The sequence below is a fragment of the Typha angustifolia genome, chromosome 1, assembly GCF_048772165.1.
Source record: "Typha angustifolia cultivar Huaian chromosome 1, ASM4877216v1, whole genome shotgun sequence".
NCBI lineage: Eukaryota > Viridiplantae > Streptophyta > Magnoliopsida > Poales > Typhaceae > Typha > Typha angustifolia.
The window spans coordinates 1,110,374-1,132,685 of record NC_133239.1 but is presented as its reverse complement, the minus strand read 5'-3'; the positions used below and the strand labels follow the sequence as shown (position 1 = coordinate 1,132,685).

The 22,312-nt window shown below is 36.6% G+C and overlaps 2 protein-coding genes across 2 annotated transcripts; both read left to right on the top strand.

Annotated features, from left to right (window-relative positions):
* Positions 1–5,351: 5,351 nt before the first annotated feature.
* LOC140778160 (putative leucine-rich repeat receptor-like serine/threonine-protein kinase At2g19230) lies at positions 5,352–13,276 on the top strand. Its single transcript, XM_073122778.1, has 13 exons — positions 5,352–5,500; positions 7,194–7,758; positions 7,835–8,322; positions 8,525–8,660; positions 8,754–8,825; positions 8,915–8,986; positions 9,069–9,146; positions 9,434–9,585; positions 9,683–9,990; positions 10,832–10,958; positions 11,996–12,064; positions 12,181–12,373; positions 12,683–13,276. The coding sequence occupies exons 1-13, from the start codon at positions 5,383–5,385 to the stop codon at positions 13,092–13,094; spliced, it is 2,790 nt and encodes a 929-aa protein (XP_072978879.1). The 5' UTR covers positions 5,352–5,382; the 3' UTR covers positions 13,095–13,276.
* A 1,141-nt stretch (positions 13,277–14,417) lies between these two features.
* On the top strand, positions 14,418–21,675 carry LOC140778241 (putative leucine-rich repeat receptor-like serine/threonine-protein kinase At2g19230). The gene is made up of 13 exons (XM_073122903.1): positions 14,418–14,558; positions 15,922–16,486; positions 16,563–17,050; positions 17,259–17,394; positions 17,488–17,559; positions 17,671–17,742; positions 17,825–17,902; positions 18,198–18,349; positions 18,461–18,762; positions 19,640–19,766; positions 20,445–20,513; positions 20,618–20,810; positions 21,082–21,675. Exons 1-13 carry the CDS (start codon positions 14,447–14,449, stop codon positions 21,491–21,493), a joined length of 2,778 nt encoding a protein of 925 aa, XP_072979004.1. The 5' UTR covers positions 14,418–14,446; the 3' UTR covers positions 21,494–21,675.
* Positions 21,676–22,312: the final 637 nt, after the last annotated feature.

The following is a 22,312-nucleotide window of genomic DNA, read 5'->3' as shown; positions in this document are numbered from 1 at the left end:
ATGGAATGGCCCCAGTTACTTCTTTGAGTATTTCTCTTATCTTGTTTGACTAAATATATGAGAAAACCATAAGAAAAAATTTGAACAACAACTTATTAGCTTCTGATTTTATTCCACTGGCGAACCGTTCTGTTTTACTTCCACCTATCTATATCAACGAACATGACATAATTAGCCAATGGTTCTTAACTACTTCCTATTAATGTCTCAGTTTGAAACTTGTTGAAAGCTATAAGAAGTACCTCTGTTTCTTGTGTTGCTTGCAGCTAGCACCTGTCGATTAAGAATTATCCGAAGGACCATACGGCAACAGTGACAATATAATAGTAGCTTAATTTTCCAACACCTTTACCAATTCAATTATTTCAGTATACTGGAGCTAGGCGAGTAAAAATGCCAGATAAGGTCAGAACAGGCCCACGGTTCGTAGATCAGAGTTTAACAAACACCCCCTGTTTGACATCTTTAAAGATTAGATTAGATGCGTTTGGGTGCAAGAAATGATACGGAAATTTCAATGTTCTGTGGGTGGGAGTGGAAAAAGTAGATGCAATAAAGTAATAGGATATATGATGAAGTCGATCTTAGGAGTTATATATGGCCATCTGAACCATTAAGTTGCATGGGAAACTAAAGTTGAAGAAATGGTGTTATGGTGTAGATCTCTTGTCCTGGGTGTCTTGCTTGCAGCAGTTCAAGTTCATGGGCAGACGCCTAGTAGCGATGGTATATAAATGTTCTCATATTTAATTCATCTGCAAGAGATCTTGCTATCACTAATCTATTATTTCCTTTCCTATCTGTAGGTTTCATTAGCATCGACTGTGGTGCCACTGATGGTTAGTTACACTGACAGCAATACAACTATACCCTATACGACGGATGATCAGTACATAGACACCGGCACAAAATATCGACGCCTCGCTCCCCAAGCAGTATACAACTGTGAGAAGCTTTTCCAAGGGAGATCGGAATTGCTACGTCTTAAAGCCAGCAATCCCAAATCACAAGTATTTTCTTAGAGCAAGCTTCATGTACGGGAACTATGACGGAAAGAATAGTCTGCGAAATAACATTAATTCCACTCTTATTTTATCTGTACATTGGAGTCAACCTTTGGAAGACGGTGAACAACATCTCCGATCCATCCCCAGTCGATTCACCGTCACCTTGGGCGATTTCTGGCTCTTGGATTCCTTTCATATCTTTATTGGAGATGAGGCCATTGAAGTCCACACTCTATCCCGCTGCGAGTTCTTCAAGTAATATCGTGTTTTGCGATAATTCCGGTGTGTTAATTTGAGATTTTTAATTTTACTTAAATAACTTTAAAAAACTGATAAGAGAACTTATACGTACACAGCTATCCGAACGACCCGCACGACCGCATACGGAAGCCGTTGACCAATACGGCCAACCTGATATCGACCAATACCGATCTGTTCGAGACGCCCTCAGCCGTGATGCAGACGGCGACCACGACCGCCGGAATCAATGACACCATCGAGTTCTACTGGGACTCCGAGATCAGCAATGTCGAGCCGTACTACTATGCGAGCCTTTTCATCTGCGAGCTGGAGGTCCTCTCAGGGAAAAATGTGAGGGAGATCGACATATACGTCGGCGACGTGTTGTGGTACGAGCACTTTAGGCCACCCTACCTGATGTCGGCTTATATTTATAGCATCTCCGAGTTGAAACACCTCGATCGGTATCAATTCACTCTGAAAGTCTCCAAGAATTCCACTCGTCCTCCCATCATCAACGCTGTCGAAGTGAACTCCCTGCAGACCATCGGAGATGCCGCCATGACCAACATCGGAGATGGTACGTATACCACCTTTTTTATTACGGTTTTACTGGTAAATTATCAAAAGAGACCCTGAACCACCAAACATTTAACATAGGAAGGGTGCTCTCTGTGATTTACTGAAATTAAAATGTCAGGTATAAAAACCAAATAAATATATAATATAAGGTGTGAAATGAAAAATCTCATTATATTTACCGATAGGATAATTTCGTAACCAGATGTGGATTGTTTTAATATCGCACACTGTGTTCTGCACTAATTATGATGTACAATCTATTTATTTTTCTGCTGTTTTTAATTCCACAATTGTATTTTCCAAAACACATCTTATTTGTTCAGGATGTTTTTTTGGTATGTTATAAAAGAACAGAAATTCAATTAAAAACATTAAATATATAGGGTGTAAACCATAATAAATACATAATATAGGGTGTGAATTGAACCATAAAAATTTTACCTTCAGTTCTGCGCCTGATTGTTGAATATCTTTCAACAAACCGATTAAAGAACCCAGATAGTTCGTATCGTCTTAAGGGAGCTCTAAATTGCGAGATTTGGGGTTATGGCTTACAATCTAGGATTTTATCGTTGACTAGAGAAAATCTAGTTCTTCCACACAAATTGCTGCAACTGAAGCTAAAACCATTGGAGTTTATCCTGACAACTACGATCGGCGCACAGAAACCCTGGAAGGGAAGTTGCTGATTCAATACTTCTTTATATTTCAATTCGTGATTCAAGGATTATAGCTCTGTGAGTATCCAAGAAAGAGAACTTATGCCAATCTTCTTAGGAGAATGTGTTCTTTGAAATTATGGATGAAAGGGATACATATCCTAATGGATTCAGCTGTGCTGCAGAAACCTATCCTCCAGTGGATTGGTTGGTCTGGTGTCCACTTCCTTGTCCAGTCTCACAGCAATCACATCCTTGTGCGTATGAACCAGAGCAAAATTTAGATTACAAAAATGCATGGAACTTCTACTTCGTCTGCAACTTTGTTGTTTTGTTCCATCAAGTGAGTTGAATTTTGTTCGATTTGGACATGCAAGAATACCTGCAGTTGTGTTGCTTTTTGCGTGGCATTGCAGTGTGAAGATAGATATCTGCAGTTGTGTTGATTTGCGTGTGGTATTGCAGTGTGACTGATACGTAGTTGTGTTGCCATAATTTGTGCAGCAGAACCATTATTCAGAGTAATCAAGTTGCTTATAACTTTGGTGAGACTACTATGGCAAAGCTTTGTGGAATCTCTGCTGTTTTGTTGTAGTAAATCATGTCCATTTCTCCATTTTGTCTCACAGGCCAATTGAGCAGGGTAGAAAGGAAATTCCACATTCAGTATTATTCTTCTTTTTTATTTCTCTCTAATCAGTCTAACTAATAAATACGAAGGACCATTTTAATATCTTAAAATCAAGGATTTGAGTTTCGGCCGATCCCGGGTGGGATCGGCCGAAACGGATCGGGATCGGCTATAGTTGATCCCGATCCAGGTCGAAACCACTCGGTTTCGGCCTGGCCTGCTGCCTGCTGCAGGTGGCTGCAGCAGGCAGCATGCTGTCAGCAGCAGTAGAGAGAGAGGGAGAGAGAGAGTGAGGGAGAGAGAGGAAGGGAGAGAAAAGGAGAGAGAGAGGGAAAGAGCAAGAGAGAGAGTGAGAGAGAGAGGAAAGATTAAAAAAAATGGGGCATGAGAGAGAGAAAATGGAAGAGAGAGTGTGGGAGAGGGAAAGATTAAAAAAAAGTGAGAAAGAAAGAGAGAAAAAGATAAAAAAAAGAATGTGGGAGAGAATGAATAGAAAAGAAGAGAAGGAGAAAAAGATATTTTTACTTTTTAGGCTTTATATGTGAGTAATTATTATTTCTTATTTTCTTATAATTTTTTCTAAATTTTTAGAAATTTCTCTAACATTTTTAATAATATTTAGAATTTTATTTATTTAAAATAATCCGATCCGATACAGGCAGTCGATACGGCCGATACATATCGTTTTTTCGGACGGCCGATCCCAATCCCGATACCGATTTTTGGAACCTTGCTTAAAATAAGATGAAAATTCTAGCAACTTTACTGTAGTTGTAAAAACCGAGAATAGTTTAGTATAAAATTGTTTATATGGAATGATAAAATGATTTTAGAGGTAAAATATATTTAACCCAAATAACATCAAAGTTGACTTTTTCTAGTTGTATATTATAAGGTATAGCTTATTGCAGTATAAAATTTTGGTATAATGTCAAAGTTGACCTTTTCTAATTGTATATTATTCTGGATAGCGTATTGTAGTACGAAATTTTGTCGTGAGAACTTTCTGTTTTGAGGTAAAATAAGGAAAAGGAAACAACGATCGGATAATCGATGCCCTTCGAAACCAAACGTTATTCTGATGATGACTTGATAACATTATCTCGTTGATGTGCATTCTTTTTGACCTTTTCAATGATCTTTGTTTCCACCAACAATGGAGTATGCGGTTGTGCAAGAGTTTTGACCTAACTAGGTTTTGTTCCTAACTTTTTTTTACCTAAATAAATTAATTTTTAAATCTATTATCAAATAAGGTCTAATTTATTAAAATTTTAATAAAAATGTTGAATTGATCAGTATTTTTTTCTTTTCCTCAGCTAAAAGCTTAGTCATAAAATACTGAAGTAATCCATTTGAGGGTAAGCCCCAGATTTATTTAACATGGCCCTAATATTTTATTTGGTTGTGAACGTTCAATTATTACTTTTAATGTGATATAAAAAAAATAAAAAATTAATAATATATAAATTAACAGACTAAAATATTCTTTAATTTTAATGTTAAAAATAATAGATTTAAATCATATCAAATTTAAATTATATTTTATGTATTGGAAAGTGAATTTAGTTAGAGATTAAAAAAATATTATTAAATTTGGCTAGGGTTCAGACCAGATTTAGAAATCGTCCCATGACTCAAAGCAAATAAGAGCTTAGTATTTTAATATCTTCTGCTATTTGGCAAAGTTGGGTCAACGTGCCAGAACCATTCTAATTTATTTCCACCTATATGGAACGAACATAATATAACTAGAAATTGGCTCTTATTAATATCTCTGATTGAAACATTACTAGATTATAGTAGTGGCTGATGGGAGATATGAAGTACCCAATTGCATCAATAATTCAGAATAATAAGACGTATCTTACTTGGGATAAACAATATAATTATACGTTTTCCAATACCTTTATCTCCCTTTCAATATACTTGGGACAGCTCCTTAACTCTCTTTTTTTTCTTCTTCTTCTCCTCCTTTTTTCAATCAAATGAAATGCCAGACAAGGTCAGAAACGGCCCTCGGTATACATCTTATTCTGTGGCATTTAGATAGTCGTTGACGTGAAGCTGGCAATGATAACAATGCGATGGCAGTTCTTGGGTCGTTGTAGGTGCATGAAATCATGCGGAGTTTTTTATGATCTTTAAATGGAGTGGAAAACCGTAGTGCAATTAATTAAGTAATAGAATGATGATTGATGAAGTCCAGAAAGAGTTGATATATAGGGAAACAAGGCTGCAGTAATTAATGGTGTAGGTGGCAATGGGGTATCTAATTAGAGCCTTGGAGAAGAAGAAGATGGTGCTATGGTGTAGATCTCTTCTCTTGGGTGTGTTGCTTGCAGCAGTTCAAGTTCATGGCCAATCTCCTACTACTGAGGGTACGTTACGTATCTTCTGCCTAAAGCTTGTTTTAATCCTCAACTCGTTGATGCAAAGCCTTCTGATTCTTCAATACAATGAGATCACCAATTAAAGCTTGTTTATTTTAATTTTTTTAAAAAAACTTTTCATGAATTTAAAGACTACCCAAAAGAGCAGTTGGTTTGCAAGTATGCCAAAAGACAGCTTGGTTGTTGTTATTGCACTCAGCTATTGGAGCTGATAGGAGATGATGGATCGGGAAAAAAATAAGAAGAAATTAAAAGAAAAGGTAAGGAGATATAGATTTTGCGTGGTTCATCTATTTAGGAATATGTCTATGGAAATCACATCAATTTTACTATGTAAAATAAAAAAGATTATAAGACGAGAAGAACCTCTCGACCTACATCCAAGAAATTTACAATTTTCCTCTCTATTCTCTCTCTGTAAAGTTTTGACCTTTTTGTTTTCATGTTTATATAACTGCTTTTGAGATACAAATAATATATAGATTTTTTTAAAAACCTAATTTATCTGACTAGAATTGTTGGCCGTTGAATCTAATACTCAAGATTTTATTTGATTATCACAAAGAGAGAATAAGAGCATCATTATTATTTGAAGAGAATTCATTAGAAAAGTTTTTCTGAGTGTTTTCCACCTATTTTAATTTTTTGTGCCCTATATTTATGGTGATGTGTTTTTTATTGCGCAGTTTTAGCACTCTTGTAGAAATTTTAAACTATTTTTTTTGTCTAATCATTATCATTTTCTTCATAGATTTTTTGTCTTTGTGAGTTATTTTTCATTTTCTTTTCGCTAGTGAGATATTTTTCCCTTTAGATTTTTTTTATTGAGAAGAAATCCCACTACATCGTCAAACTTTAAGATATTTGCTCCTCATGAGTTATTTACTATTATAATTAGGTTGTCTTAACTATCTAATAGATACAATAAAATCATTTATGATAGTGTTAAACTCATTAAGATGTTTTACCACACTATTGCTTTCAGATATCTTCATATTGAACAAAACCTTGTTTGAAGCCAAAGGATTTTTATACATCCTCATCAAGCCGCCATAAAATATATAGTTAGCTTCTCCACGGAGATGTTGAAAACTACAAAAACAGTAAGTATAAGTTAGATCATCCCTAGAACTTTCAAATCTAGTTTGCTCCACTTAGTATCATCAATATTTTTAGGTGTATTTGTGCTTCACCTAAGAGCAAATTTAGTAGATGTAATTTATTATCTACATCTCATAAAGCAATATTACTTCAATTGAACTTTTCAATCTAAGACTTTCTTTCTTCTTCCATTGCTCCCACTTAAACTATAATCCAAGACCTCAAGTAGGATAAAAGAAATACAAAGAAAGTAAGAAAACATAGATTTTATGTGATTCACCGATTAGAGCTACATCCACGGAGATCTCATCTATTTCACAACATAACTCTTTTAGATATGCAAACAATACAAATGTTTCTCGGAAAACCTAATTTATTCAACTTTGATTAGTGGGGGCATTCAAACACCAGATCAAAACATCTTTTGCCAACTCATTTGAATGTCTATTAGAACGCTTGTTCTCAAGAAATGGGGTTTGAATGCCCGGAGACCCCGCATCTTACATATGAGATTCCTGAATGCGAGATGCTTCTACTTCTATACAGAATGATAAATTCTTTTGTTCCTATCTTTATATAGGTTTCATTAGCATAGACTGTGGCGCCACTAGTAATTATACAGACAGAGATACAGGAATACCCTATACCACAGATGATCAATATATAGACACTGGGACAAACCACAATGTTGCTTCCAATTATATCGACTCCTCGACTCGCAAGCAGTATACGACTGTCAGAAGCTTTCCTGAAGGAGATCGTAACTGTTACACCTTACAGCCTGCAATCAAAGGTTATAAGTATCTTTTAAGAGCAGGCTTCATGTATGGGAACTACGATGGAAATAATAGCCTGCAGGCGAACGGTGACCCGTTGCTATTCGATCTCCACATTGGAGTCAATCTTTGGAGGACAGTGAACATCACGACGACATCCTCTAGTTATGCGTACGAAGCTATAACTGTTGCGTTGGGCGATTTCGTATCAGTTTGTCTGATAAAAACAGGCTCTTCTTCCACTCCTTTCATCTCTTTACTGGAGATGAGGCAATTAAAGTCCACGCTCTATCCCACTGCCACCTCTTCCAACTATATCGTCCTTTTTACACGGGTCAACCTTGGAGCAACTGAAGATAACATAATTCGGTAAGTCCGTCCAACATCGAACATAATTCACGATCGGTCGAGTGGACATATAAAGACTAGGTGATGTAATTTGCAGATACCCCGACGACAAGTACGACCGCATCTGGAGGCCTCAGAACATCACCACCGACGTGTTAACTACCACATCTGAGGTCAAGAACTACCAAGATGACTTGTTCGAGGTCCCCTCTGTCGTGCACCAGACCGCTGCCGTGGCGGCAAACATCAACGGCAGCACGATGGGATTCTACTGGAACTCCGAGAGGAGAAGCGTCCAGCCATACTACTATGTGAACCTTCATTTCTCTGAGCTCGAACTCCTCTCAGGAACGGACGTCCGGGAGTTCGACGTCTACACCAATGACGAGTTGTGGTTCGAACACTACAGGCCACCCAACCTCATGTCCGGCTATATATATAGCACCAGTCCACTGAGGCAGAGCCTTCAGTATAATTTCAGTTTCAATGCCACCCAGAACGCCACTCGTCCTCCCATCATCAATGCGGTTGAGATCTATTCTCTCTGGAGCATAGCAGATGTCTCGATGACTCGCATCGGAGACGGTATGTTATTACTTTTCAAATCCCCTTTAAGTTCATGATGGGGCATAAACAAGTCAATACAGTGGGGGGAAAAAGAAAACCCTATCTTTATAAAATGTGTTTTGCATCTCTAATCTCCATTTCATCACATGCCTTCGTCAAATTTTCGCATGCTTGTTCACCTACAAGTATAATTCAATGTCATCTCTTTTTGTGGTACCAGTTGAGGCCATGTTGGCAATCAAAGAAGCTTATAAAGTGAAGAAAAATTGGATGGGTGATCCATGTTTTCCAAAACAGTATGGTTGGGACGGTCTGAGTTGTAGTAACGGTGGTAATGATTCAAGGATTATAGCTGTGTGAGTATCCAAGAAAGATAACTTGTGCAAATTTTCTTAGGAGTCATATTTTCTGGGAAAAATTGCTGATGAAAAGATTCAACTCTGCCGCAGAAACTTATCCTCTAGTGGATTGGTTGGTCAGGTGTCCACCTTCTTTTCCCGTCTCACAGCAATCAAGTCCCTGTAAGTATGAACCCTCGCAAAATTTAGCTCGATAGAGTTTGAAAATTACGAGGAACTTCTACATACCTAATTACGTTATCTTCTTTTAGGGATTTGTCTTACAATAACTTAACCGGAAAAATCCCTGATTCTCTAGCAGATATATCATCCCTTAATGAGTTGTAAGTGTTTATATCAGATTTACTGTTCTGGTTATCTTAAATGAGTACTTTTAGATCCTTGATGCAATCTATACTTGTGCAGGAATCTGACTGGAAACTGCATCGCAGAAATCCCTGATCGCCTTGATAAGAGGTCAAAAGATGGTTCACTCAAATTGAGGTTTGTTCCTAATCAAGTCCTTCCACATTATAGCAGCGAAAGAGCTTGACGTGGATCAACTACTTTTGAGGGAAAAAAAAGACTCCATGAACTACTGCATTTAATAAACCAAAAGTCTAAAACAGCTCCACTATTGATTCATTTTCTTTGGGGCACTCTGTAGTAGAACCATCGAAGATCACATTATCGGTTAAGTTGTTGTTTAACTCATGAAAAAGGCCGATAGTTCTATTATTCTTCTAAGCTCATATTACTGCTGATGTTTTGCAAACTTTTTTCGATGCTAGCTTTGACAAATGTAACGGTAGCAACTCTACTATCGCTGCAAAGAAGAAGACGATAACTACACCTGTAATCATAGTTCTTTCAGTTGTTCCTGCCATTCTCTTGCTAGTGGTGGCGGTACTTATTGTGTGGAAAATTAGAAGAAAGACCCAAGGTAGTTTTCTAACAGCAATCTTTGCTTCTACATTAGTGCTTAGTTTCACATAAGTACCAGAGAATATTCAAACTTATTATGTTATCTATTGTTCCAGCTGTCAATGGTGAAGCAGTTCAGTCACAGCCTTCTGGGGGCTTGCAATTAAATGTTGATCGCGGAAGCAGTCAGCTGACATATTCGAGTCACCTATCTGATGTGGATCATAAAGATGGTCAGCTGCCATTTGAGAGTCGCCAATTCATGTATACAGACTTGGTGAACATAACCAAGAAGTTTTCTCAGACCCTTGGAAAAGGAGGATTTGGGACTGTATTTCATGGTTCCTTGGAAGATGGCACTGAGGTTGCAGTCAAGATGTGCTCTCTATCATCAGAACAAGCGCCTACTCTGTTTTTGGCTGAGGTAACTTAAGTTGTGTATTATTAGGCATCTATGATTTGAAAATTAGTTTTTTTGCTATAAATTGCAAATCATGATATTTCATATGATTTAAGGCATTGATTGTGCCACTGAAAGGTATGTGCCCTTGGGAGTGATGCAATTGTGCACCATGCAGTAGAAATGAAACATAGAGTAGAGAAGGTAGAAGATTAAGAGAAATAAGATTCTAGAGAGGAATGTATATATGGAGACGGATAATAAAAGACAATAAGATCCTTAGTTCTTTTCAATTTTCATTAATCAATCCATTGGCTATTACTATTTTCAGCCCTCAAATGGTCGTCTGAATAAAACCCTATCTTGGCCTTCTAAAAAAATGACTCACTTCTAATAGGACATTTTAGATAACCCAAAAACCTTAATATGGACTCTTTAGGACTAGTAAAATAACAAGAACATAGCTCAGGATTACTGAAAGTCTGTAACAGTCAACAGGTATTACAGTTCCATGAACAGTATGTTGCAGTGATTTCAGAAGAAGTTAGTTTGTAGATAAATAATCTGAAAAAAAAAGAAATCTAAGATCTAATTTAAACTTCAATCTAGACTTCAATTCTTCATTAGTGATTGTTGTGATTGCATGACATATGAGTTTTTATGGAGAAAGTTGCTTGTAATTGCAAAATAAATCAGCTACTTGATTATTTATACACGAGGATAAAATATGTCCTTGTCTTTCTTTTTTCAAGCTGACGGCTGCCTTTAGATTTTCATAATTTCTGAGCAGAATATAACATTTCAGCTCTCACTGAGATTATTTTGTAGACCTTCCTCTGATAATATTTTGAAGTATTTTCTGTAGGTCGAGAATTTGTCAAAAGTTCGTCACAAGAACCTGGTTTCTTTGGTTGGCTACTGCATGGATAGAGGTTGCTTGGCGGTCCTTTATGAGTATATGCCTCTTGGAAGTCTTGAAGATCATTTGAGAGGTTGGTGAACGGTAAATTAACTACTATGTAGATCTATCATCTGGAGCATATCTAGCTTAAAGCTTTGTCTGTTTCTCCTAATCGACAAATTGCTCTCATCAATCTTTTCTCCTGTTTTGTATAAAATGATAATGCAGATGTAAAAGTCATTTTTCTCATCTGTTTCCTTTTCTAATGGATCATGGTCTAAAAGGTGGAATCCGCTTTGCAGGCAATCAAGGGACTACATAGCACATATGCGATATGCGGTTGCATATGGGAGTGCATGTGTTTGATATTTAACAATACATAAATTGATAAGTATATGCAGAGCAAATTGAAAATCAAAAGAAATAAAAATATAAAAAATAATCTTGTCTTCTCATTTCTTATGCCCTAGTTCAAGTCTCCAGTTTTCTTCACCTAGGTAGCTTTATAGAATATCAAACACCGAGTCCAATTTTATGACTTCATGCAATGTGAAAGTTGAGTGTGATATAATCATATAAATATATAATTAATTGGCTGAATGACCTTATTGTCTGGTGATTCTGCAATAGACAATTAATTTTGAGCATGATGTTATAGAATCACTGCATACATAGAGCATATTTGCGCTGTTAAGTAGAGGTAAATTTTTGCTAGCATAGTGATATCATCTGTCAAACATAATTTTTTTTTTTTGTAACTTTTATTGAGACGTGGGCTCTTGTGAAGATTTTAAATATGAACTGACAATATTGGAAAATTTATAAGGTTTTCATTTCCTTAGAAGTGTATTTTGTTTCCTAAAATGTGCTTGTTGAAAATGGATTTAATCAGAAAAACAGAATTAGATGAACTGTGAATTCCTACATAAAGAATGTAGCTTTTCTTGGTGCAGCAGGAATCAAAAGAGATAATAGTTCACCTGTAGCACACAAAACACATAACTATCACATAATTCCATTGTCTAGAAGGTATTCATTGTTGGATGTCATTAAAAGGAGGTTTGACTAGCATATTATGCATACAAGTTTATATCAAGCATTACTAATGTATTTTTTATGACCTTAAAGGTAAAGCTGGCCTTAGTAGAGCCTTGAGTTGGGCAGAGCGCCTCCAAATAGTACTCGATGCTGCACAAGGTTCTGGGGGCATAAAACACATTTTTTCTTATCCAATTTTCTCTTGTTCTTAAGCTAAACAATTTACAACTTTTCCTTCTCTAATTAGATGTTCGATGTTCTTTGACTTGATATAGGCCTGGACTATCTGTACAATGGATGCCCAAAACCAATAATTCACAGAGACATAAAGAGCAGCAACATTCTTTTAGGGAAAAACCTGGAGGCCAAGATATCTGATTTTGGGCTCTCTAAGGCCTTCCACAGTGATTTACAAACACATGTTTCAATGACAGCGCTTGCTTTCTCCCCAGGCTATGTTGATCCTGTGTATGTCTCCATGCTCTCTCTTTTTCTTTATGCTGTAGAATTTGGTGGTTTGGGACTTCTCATTGCTAAAGAGAGGTGTTGCTAGTCATGATTGAAATGATTTGATTTAATATAACCACAACTTAAAGATGGAAATGATTTGACTTAATATAACTACAACTTAAAGATATACATGCTGTCAAGAATATTGCTTGATAGACAAAAAGGAAAAGAAAAACTGAAAAACAAGTTTCTAAGTATAGGATATCAATATTCTTTTGGAGTTTTTTTATATCTACCTAACCCTGATGCTTTTGCATACTTATCAAGGTGCTTGCAATCTTGGAAATTCAATGAGAAGACTGATGTGTATAGCTTTGGAGTGGTTCTTTTGGAAATTATCACCGGAGAACCTCCTATTCGGCGTGATGGTGATGTTCATATAATTGAACGTGCTCAACTGGGTTTTGGGCGAGGTGATATCGATGCTATTGTTGATCCAAGGTTGCAACGGATGTACAACACCGACTCTGTCTGGAAGGTTGCAGAGCTAGCAATGAAGTGCACAACAAAAGCCATTAATCGAAGACCAAAAATGGCTGAAGTTGTCATGCAGCTTAGGGAGAGCTTGGAATGTGAGACTGCTGGAAGGAGGAAGAACATGACCGGTGAAAGCACTGCCTCAAGCCCTGGCATTATATTCACCAAAGAATCAGCCATATATGGTCCATCCGCAAGATAAGCTGATCTTATCCTCCTTCCATCATGTGTAAGTTGACTTTGTTTGATTGAATAGTAGAGAATATTTTGTAGTTGTGTTGGTTTAAGTATGATATTGTAGTGTGTGGTGATATATGTATATTGTAATAATTTGTGCAACGAGAACCATTATTCAGAATAATCAAGCTGCTTATGACTTGCTAAGACTGCCATGACAAGCATTGTGGAATCACAGAACTCGTCTTACTACTAGTTTTCAGAGCTACTATCTCTACTATATTTTTACAGTATTAGTATGCCGATTTCATCAGTTTCTCTCACACATGCCTTATTTTATGGAATTTTTGTACAGCAAACTTAATCAGATTGTACCTGATTTTATAGCGAACATAGCATCCCTCCATGTCCTGTAAGTACTAAAGTTAAATATATGGCTCCAACTAGTTTGGATTGAACAATAGCGCCCTTAATCTCAGAATACCTATAGAGGATCTCCAAAGTCTCATTTATAAAGGTATGCTACACCAGAAGAAAGAAATGAGTCAATCCTCCTATTAATATTCATTATAATCTGATATCTACGGAATGAATTAGTTTTTGGGTTAATTTTTTTTAAAAAAAAAAGCTATTATGGATGAAATCTTTTTATAGTTCTGATTCAATCTGCTTTTGTTCAGAACTGGAATGCAATCCCTTATGCATTCTTTAGAAAAAAGAAAAGGTCTGCAGTTTGTTTCTAATGTAGTACCAAATGCACTGGGAATCGTTTTGAGAAAAGACTCCATGAACTCCTAGGGAAGTAATTTATTTGATCTGATTGAAATTCCTGACCTTTATAAATGCAATGGGAAGTTGGGTAGATTAATATGTATACCGACGAGCAGGTGATAATTAATAAATGGTATGGCAATGGCACCAATTATTTCTTTGAATATTTCTTTTATCTTGCACTATTCGGCAAAGTTGGGTCAACTTGGTAGTTGCAAATAATATTCCACGTTCTAATTTTATTTTCACCTTTCAATATAGTGGGAACGACTCCCTAACTCTTTCTTTTTTTCAACCAAATGAAAAAAAAAATGCCAGACAAGGTCAGAAACGTGCCCTTGGTTGGTATATCGTACTCTGTTTGACATTGACATAGCCGTTGACGAGAAGCTAGCTAACATGTGCTGACAGTTCTTGGGTCGTCGTAGAATGCTGGATATCATATGGACCTCTTATAATCTGTAAGTGGAATGGAAAAACTGTAATGCAATTAATTAAGTAATAGGATGATGATTGACGAAGTCCAGAAAGAGTTGATATATATATATATGTATGATAGAGAAACATGGCTGCAGTAAGGGAGAAGAATTAATGGTGTAAGTGGCAATGGGGTATCTAAGAGCCTTGGGGAAGAAGATGGTGTTATGGTATACATCTCTTCTCCTGGGTGTGTTGCTTGCAGCAGTTCAAGTTCATGGCCAGTCTCCTACTATTGATGGTACGTTACAAATCTGATGCAATACCTTTTGATTCTTCAATACAATGAGATCACCAGAGCTTATTATTCTTTTTTCTTTTTTTTTTCAAACTTTTCATGAACTTAAATACTACCCAAAAGAGGTTGAATTGCAAGTATGTCAAAAGACACTCGGTTCTTGTTATTGCACTCAGCTATTTGAGCTGTTGCGAGATGAAATGCGAAGGCAAGAAGAAATCATAGACTCTTTTAATTTTTGTAATATGCTTATATTTTATTAAATTATTGATCTAATTTATTGGGATTCTATTAAGAAATTTGAAGGAGAATAATTAAATATTAGATATTAGAGCTTTTGCTGGATAGTTAGGGGTGATAACGGGTCGGATTAACTCCGACCCGACCCGCTATCCGACCCGACTCGGATTGGATTCGGAATCGGATTCGGATACGGATACGGATAGAATTTTTGAAAAAAATTCGAATATGGATTCGGATAAATTTTTCGGATTTGGATACGGATATCGGATATCCGTTTATCCGCATATTTTTTTAAATGATTTACAGTTTTTAGTTTGCTTATGTAAATAGTAAGTATTAATATTATTACTAATAATACATTATATATTATTTATAGAGATTAATTTCTCTAATTTTATATATTTGACAGACAAAAAAATTATTTATTGTAAAACTCTTAATAATTTTATGTTAATTATATTTAAATAAAATATTATAATTCTTTTAAATTTAATTAATATCCGTTTAAGATCCGATCCTTTATCCGAAAATTATCCGTATCCGTTTAGTTAGGATATGGTTTTAAATTTTGTTCCAATATATCCATATCCGAAAATTATCCGTATCCGAACTAAAAATATGGATCCGGATATGGGTTGATCCGTATCCGATCCGTTTTCACCCCTATGGAATAGTATAGTTTGTGTATATCATAATTTATATATGTTACTTTTATTTACTTAAGTATCTTTTTTTAAATTTATAATCTTAATCTACGGTATGAAAAAGAGCTACTCTCTATTAAATTTTTTTTTTCTCATTAAATTAAATAAATAAATTTATCTTTCTCTTTCCTCCTCTCTGTTACATCTAGACATTGACGAATTCTCTTCTCTCCATCTAAACAGAATATTAAAAAGATGCAAACAATATATATGTTTTTCAGAAAACTTAACTTATCCAACCTGTTCGATGCCAGTTTGAATGTCTATATCTAACACTCGCTCTCGAGAAATGGCACCTCTCGGAGGCTCGTTTGAAAGCTCTGATTCGGTCTCCACATCTTAATATGAGCTTCCTGTGTGGGAGATGCTTCTACTTTTATATGGATTGCTAATTTCTTTTGTTCCTATCTTTTATATAGGTTTCATTAGCATAGACTGTGGCGCTACTAGTAATTCCAGTGATAGCATTACAGGAATACCCTATACCACAGATGATCAATTTATAGACACTGGGACAAACCACAATGTTGCTTCCAATTATATCGACTCCTCGACTCGCAAGCAGTATACGACTGTCAGAAGCTTTCCTGAAGGAGATCGTAACTGTTACACCTTACAGCCTGCAATCAAAGGTTATAAGTATCTTTTAAGAGCAGGCTTCATGTATGGGAACTACGATGGAAATAACAGCGTGCAGGCGAACGGTCCGTTGCTATTCGATCTCCAGATTGGTGTTAATCTTTGGGAGACAGTGAACATCACCGATCAATCCATTTCTTTCACCTACGAAGCTATAAGTGTTGCGTTGGGCGATTTCGTATCAGTTTGTCTGACGAGAAGAAGCGACTCTTCTTCTACTCCTTTCATCTCTTTACTGGAGATGAGGCAATTAAAGTCCACGCTCTATCCCACTGCCACCTCTTCCAACTATATCGTCCTTTCTACACGGGTCAACCTTGGAGCAACTGAAGATAACATAATTCGGTAAGTCCGTCCAACATCGAACATAATTCACGATCGGTCGAGTGGACATATAAAGACTAGGTGATATAATTTGCAGATACCCCGACGACAAGTACGACCGCATCTGGACGCCTTGGAACATCACCAACGACGTGTTAACTACCACATCTGAGGTCAAGAACTACCAAGATGACGTGTTCGAGGTCCCCTCTGTCGTGCACCAGACCGCTGCCGTGGCTGCAAACATCAACGACAGCACGATGGGATTCTACTGGAACTCCGAGAGGAGAAGCGTCGAGCCATACTACTATGTGAACCTTCATTTCTCTGAGCTCGAACTCCTCTCAGGAACGGACGTCCGGGAGTTCGACGTCTACTACAATGACGAGTTATGGTACGAACACTACAGGCCACCCTACCTCATGTCCGGCTATATATATAGCACCAGTCCACTGAGGCAGAGCCTTCAGTATAATTTCAGTTTCAATGCCACCCAGAACGCCACTCGTCCTCCCCTCATCAATGCGATTGAGATCTATTCTCTCTGGAGCATGGCAGATGTCTCCATGACTCGCATCGGAGACGGTATGTTACTTTTCGAATCCCCTTAAAATTCATGATGGGGCATAAACAAGTCAATACAGTGGGGGAAAAAGATAACCCTATCTTTATGAGATGTGTTTGCTTCTCTAATCTCCATTCCATCACATGCCTTTTTCGAATGTTTGTTCACCTACAATTATAATTCAATGTCATCTCTTAATCTCTCCCTCTGTTTTGTACATGGTACCAGTTGAGGCCATGTTGGCAATCAAAGAAGCTTATAAAGTGAAGAAAAATTGGATGGGTGATCCATGTTTTCCAAAACAGTATACTTGGGACGGTCTGAGTTGTAGTAACGGTGGTAATGATTCAAGGATTATAGCTGTGTGAGTATCCAAGAAAGATAACTTGTGCAAATTTTCTTAGGAGTCATATTTTCTGGGAAAAATTGCTCATGAAAAGATTCAACTGTGCTGCAGAAACTTATCCTCTAGTGGATTGGTTGGTCAGGTGTCCACCTTCTTTTCCCGTCTCACAGCAATCAAGTCCCTGTAAGTATGAAACCCTCGCAAAATTTAGCTCAATAGTGTTCGAAAAGTACAAGGAACTTCTACCTACCTACAAAAAACTTCTACATACCTAATTACGTTATCTTCTTTTAGGGATTTGTCAAACAATAACTTAACCGGAAAAATCCCTGATTCTCTAGCAGATATATCATCCCTCAATGAGTTGTAAGTGTTTATATCAGATTTACTGTTCTGATTATCTTAAATGAGTACTTTTAGATCCTTGATGCAATCTATACTTGTGCAGAAATTTGACTGGAAACTGCATCGCAGAAATCCCTGATCGCCTTGATAAGAGGTCAAAAGATAGTTCACTCAAATTGAGGTTTGTTCCTAATCAACTCCTTCCACACTATAGCAGCAAAAGTTCTTCTCGTGGTTAAACTACTTTTGTAAAAAAAAATATGATTCCATGAACTACTGTATTTAATAAACTAAAACAGCTCCACAGTTGATTCATTTTCTTTGGGAGCACTCTGTAGTATAACCATCGAAGATCACCTTATTGGTTAAGCTGTTGTTTAGATCTGTTATTCTACCTCATGAAAAAAGCGGATAGTTCTATTATTCTTCTAAGCTCGTATTACTGCTAATATTTTGCAAACTTTTTCTGATGCTAGCTTTGACAAATGTAATGGTAGCAACTCTACTACCACTGCAAAGAAGAAAACAATTACCACACCTGTAATTATAGTTCTTTCAGTTGTTCCTGCCATTCTGTTGCTAGCGGTGGTGGTATTTATTGTGTGGAAAATTAGAAGAAAGTCCCAAGGTAGATTTCTAACAGCAATCATTGCTTCTACATTAGTGCTCAGTTTTACTTAAGTACCAATGTTTAAACTTATTATGTTATGATTATGCTATGTACTGTCTATTTTTCCAGCTGTCAATGCTGAAGTGGTTCAGCTGCCATCTGAGGGCTGGCAATTAAATGTTAATCGCGGAAGCAGTCAGCTGCCAATTACGAGTCACCTATCCGTGGATCCTAAAGACAGTCAGCTTCCATTTGAGAGTCGCCAATTCATGTATATAGAATTGGAGAACATAACCAAGAAATTTTCTTGTACCCTTGGAAAAGGAGGATTTGGGACTGTATTTCTTGGTTCCTTGAAAGATGGCACTGAGGTTGCAGTCAAGATGTGCTCTCTAACATCAGAACAAGCACCTAATATGTTTTTGGCTGAGGTAAATTAATCTATATATCGTCAGGCATCTATGATTTGAAACTTATGATTTAATAGATGGAAAATTAAGATATTGCATATGTATTAAGACATTGTTTGTGTCATTGAAAGGTATCTGCCATTGGGAGTGATGTATGACAAAGTAGGGGGTATCCTATGATCCAATTGTGCATCATCTAGTAGAAGTGAACATAGAGTTGAGAAGGTAGAAGATGAAGAGTGAATATGATTCTAACATATTGAGAGGGATAATAAAGACAACCTGGCTAAAGAAGCTTCTTTAGTTCTTTATTCAATTTTCATTAATCAATCCACTAGCTATTGCAATTTTCAGCCCTCTAATGATCGTTTGTAGAAAATCCTAGCTTGCCTTTCTAAAAAAGGACTTTCATCCTAATAGGACATTTTAGATAACTTAAAAACCCTAATTTGGACTCTTTAGGACTACTAAAATAGCAAGAGAATAGCTCAGGATTACTGAAAGTCTGTAACAGTGAACCGGTATTACAGTTCCGTAAACAGTATTATTGCAGTGAGTTCTGAAGAAGTTAGTTTGTATATAAATAATCTGAAAAAAGAAAAACTAAGATCTAATAAAACTTCAACCTAGATTTCATATGTGATTGTTATGATTGCATGACATATGAGTTTTTATGAAAATAGTAGCTTGTAATTGCAAAATAAATCAACTACTTCCTTGATTATTTGTACATAAGTATAAAATTATCCTTGTCTTCTCATTTTTCAAGCTGAAGGCTGCCTTGATATGAGTTTAGATTTTCAGGATTTCTCTGAGCAGAACATAATATTTCAGTTGACTCATTGGAATATTATTGTGTAGATCTTCCTCTGATAATATTTTGAAGTATTTTCTGTAGGTCAAGAATTTGTCAAGAGTTCGTCACAGGAATCTGGTTTCTTTGGTTGGCTACTGCATGGATAGAGGTTGCTTAGCGGTCGTTTATGAGTATATGCCTCTTGGAAGCCTTGAAGATCATTTGAGAGGTCGGTGAACAGTTACTTAACTGCTATGTAAATCTATCATGTGGTGCATATCTAGCTATTTCTTCTAATGGACAAATTGCTCTCGTTATTTGTGTTCTCTTGTTTTATGGAAAATGATAACACCAATCTATATGTTGTTTTTTCATCTGTGTTTCCTTTTCTAATAGATCATGCTCTAAAAGGCGGGATCTACTTTGCAGGTAATCAAGGGACTACATAGCACGTATGTGATATGAGGATGCATATGGGAGTGCATGTGTTAGATATTTAACCATACATAAATTGATAAGTACATGCAAAGCAATTTAAAAATCAAAAGAAGTAAAAGTATAAAAAATAATCTTGTCTGTTCTCATCTCTTATGCACTAGCCCAAGTCTCTAGTTTTCCTTTCCTTAGCTAGCTTTAGAGAATATTGAACACCAAATCCAATTTGAAGACTTCATGCGATGTGAAAGTTGAGAGTGATATAATCATTTAAACATATAATTAATTGGCTGAATGACCTTATTGTCTGGTGATTCTGCAATAGATGGTTAATTTCAAGTATGATGATATAGAATCACATAGTTCCATTGCCCAGAAGCTACTAATTGTTGGATGTCATCGAAAGGGGTTTTGATGAGCATATGTATTTGCATAGCAAGCATTACTAATCGATATTTTTATGACCTTGAAGGTAAAGCTGGCATCGGTAGAGCCTTGAGTTGGGCAGAGCGCCTCCAAATAGTACTCGATGCTGCACAAGGTTTTGGGGGCATAAACCACAGCTTGCCTATCCAATTATCTCTTGTTATTAAGCTAAATAACAACTTTTCCTTCTCTAATTAGATGTTCTTTGACTTGATATAGGCCTGGACTATCTGTACAATGGATGCCCAATGCCAATAGTTCATAGAGATGTAAAGAGCAGCAACATTCTTTTGGGCCAAAACCTGGAGGCAAAAGTATCTGATTTTGGGCTTTCTAAGGCCTTCCACAGTGATTTACAAACACACGTTTCAATGACAGCGCTTGCTTTCTCCCCAGGCTACGTTGATCCTGTGTATGTCTCCATGCTCTCTCTTTTTCTTTATGCTGCAGAATTTGGTGGTTTGGGACTTCTCATTGCCAAAGGGAGGGGATTCTAATCATGATGGAAATGATTTGACTTAATATAACTACAATTTAAAGATATGCATGCTTAGTCAAGAATACTGTTTGATTAACAAAAGGAAAAGAAGAACCGAAAAACAAGCTCCAAAGTATAGGATATTAAGATTCTTTTGAAGTTGTTTTATATCTACCTAACCCTGATGCTTTTGCATACTTATTAGGTGCTTGCAATCTTGGAAATTCAATGAGAAGACTGATGTGTATAGCTTTGGAGTGGTTCTTTTGGAAATTATCACCGGAGAACCTCCTATTCAGCGTGTTGGTGATGTTCATATAATTGAACGTGCTCAACTGCGTTTTGGGCAAGGGGATATTGATGCAATTGTTGATCCAAGGTTGCAACGGATGTACAACACCGACTCTGTTTGGAAGGTTGCAGAGCTAGCAATGAAGTGCACAACAAAAGCCATTAATCAAAGACCAAAGATGGCTGAAGTTGTCACGCAGCTTAGGGAGAGCTTGGAATGTGAGACTGCTGGAAGGAGGAAGGACATGACCGGTGAAAGCACTGCCTCAGGCCTTGGCATTACATTCACGGAAGAATCAGCCATCTATGGTCCATCCGCAAGATAAGTTGATCTTATCCTCCTTCCATCATATGTTAGTTGACTTTGTTCGACTGAATAGTGGAGAATATCTTGTAGTTGTATTGCTTTGAGTGTGATATTGTACTATTCGGTGAAATCTATGTATTGTAATAATTTGTGCAACGAGAACCATTATTCAGAATAATCAAGCTGCTTATGACTTGCTAAGACTGCCATGACAAGCATTGTGGAATCACAGAACTTGTCTTACTGCTAGTTTTCAGAGCTACTATCTCTACTATATTGTTACAGTATTAGTATGCCGATTTCATCGGTTTGTCTCACACATGCCTTATTTTATGAAATTTTCGTACAACAAACTTAATCAGATTGTACCTAATTTTATAGCGAACATAGCATCCCTCAATGTCCTGTAAGTACTAAAGTTAAATATACGATTCTAACTAGGATTGGACAACAGCGCCACTAATCTCAAAATCCCTATAGTGGATCTCCAAAGTCCTTATTTCTAAGAGTATGCTACACCAGTAGAAACAATAACCGCAGTGCTAACAACTTAGCTAGGTTTTCTTACCTAAAGCAATGTAGGAAGGAATGAGTCAAACCTCCTCTTAATTTTCATTGTAATATGATATGTATGGAATGAATTAGTCTGTGAATTATTTTTCAAAAAAAAAGAAGCTATTATGTATGAAGTCTTTTTAGAGTTTTAATTCAATCTGCGATTTTTACAAATATTCATATATGCACCAAGGATTAAGTTAACACTAGTACTATTTAGACAGGTGGCATAAAAAAAATTGTACCTCATCTAGTTCAAATCATTCGTAGTGTATGTTAGGTT

What these genes read in the sequence shown, in the direction of transcription:
- LOC140778160 (XM_073122778.1), top strand. Translation starts at nt 5,383, where the DNA reads ATGGGGTATCTAATTAGAGCCTTGGAGAAGAAGAAGATGGTGCTATGG. An exon ending in GATGGTTCACTCAAATTGAG is followed by an intron (nt 9,147 to 9,433) that starts GTTTGTTCCTAA and finishes TTTCGATGCTAG; the next exon opens with CTTTGACAAATGTAACGGTA. An exon ending in CCAGGCTATGTTGATCCTGT is followed by an intron (nt 12,374 to 12,682) that starts GTATGTCTCCAT and finishes ATACTTATCAAG; the next exon opens with GTGCTTGCAATCTTGGAAAT.
- LOC140778241 (XM_073122903.1), top strand. Translation starts at nt 14,447, where the DNA reads ATGGGGTATCTAAGAGCCTTGGGGAAGAAGATGGTGTTATGGTATACA. An exon ending in CTCACAGCAATCAAGTCCCT is followed by an intron (nt 17,560 to 17,670) that starts GTAAGTATGAAA and finishes ATCTTCTTTTAG; the next exon opens with GGATTTGTCAAACAATAACT. An exon ending in CCTTGAAGATCATTTGAGAG is followed by an intron (nt 19,767 to 20,444) that starts GTCGGTGAACAG and finishes ATGACCTTGAAG; the next exon opens with GTAAAGCTGGCATCGGTAGA.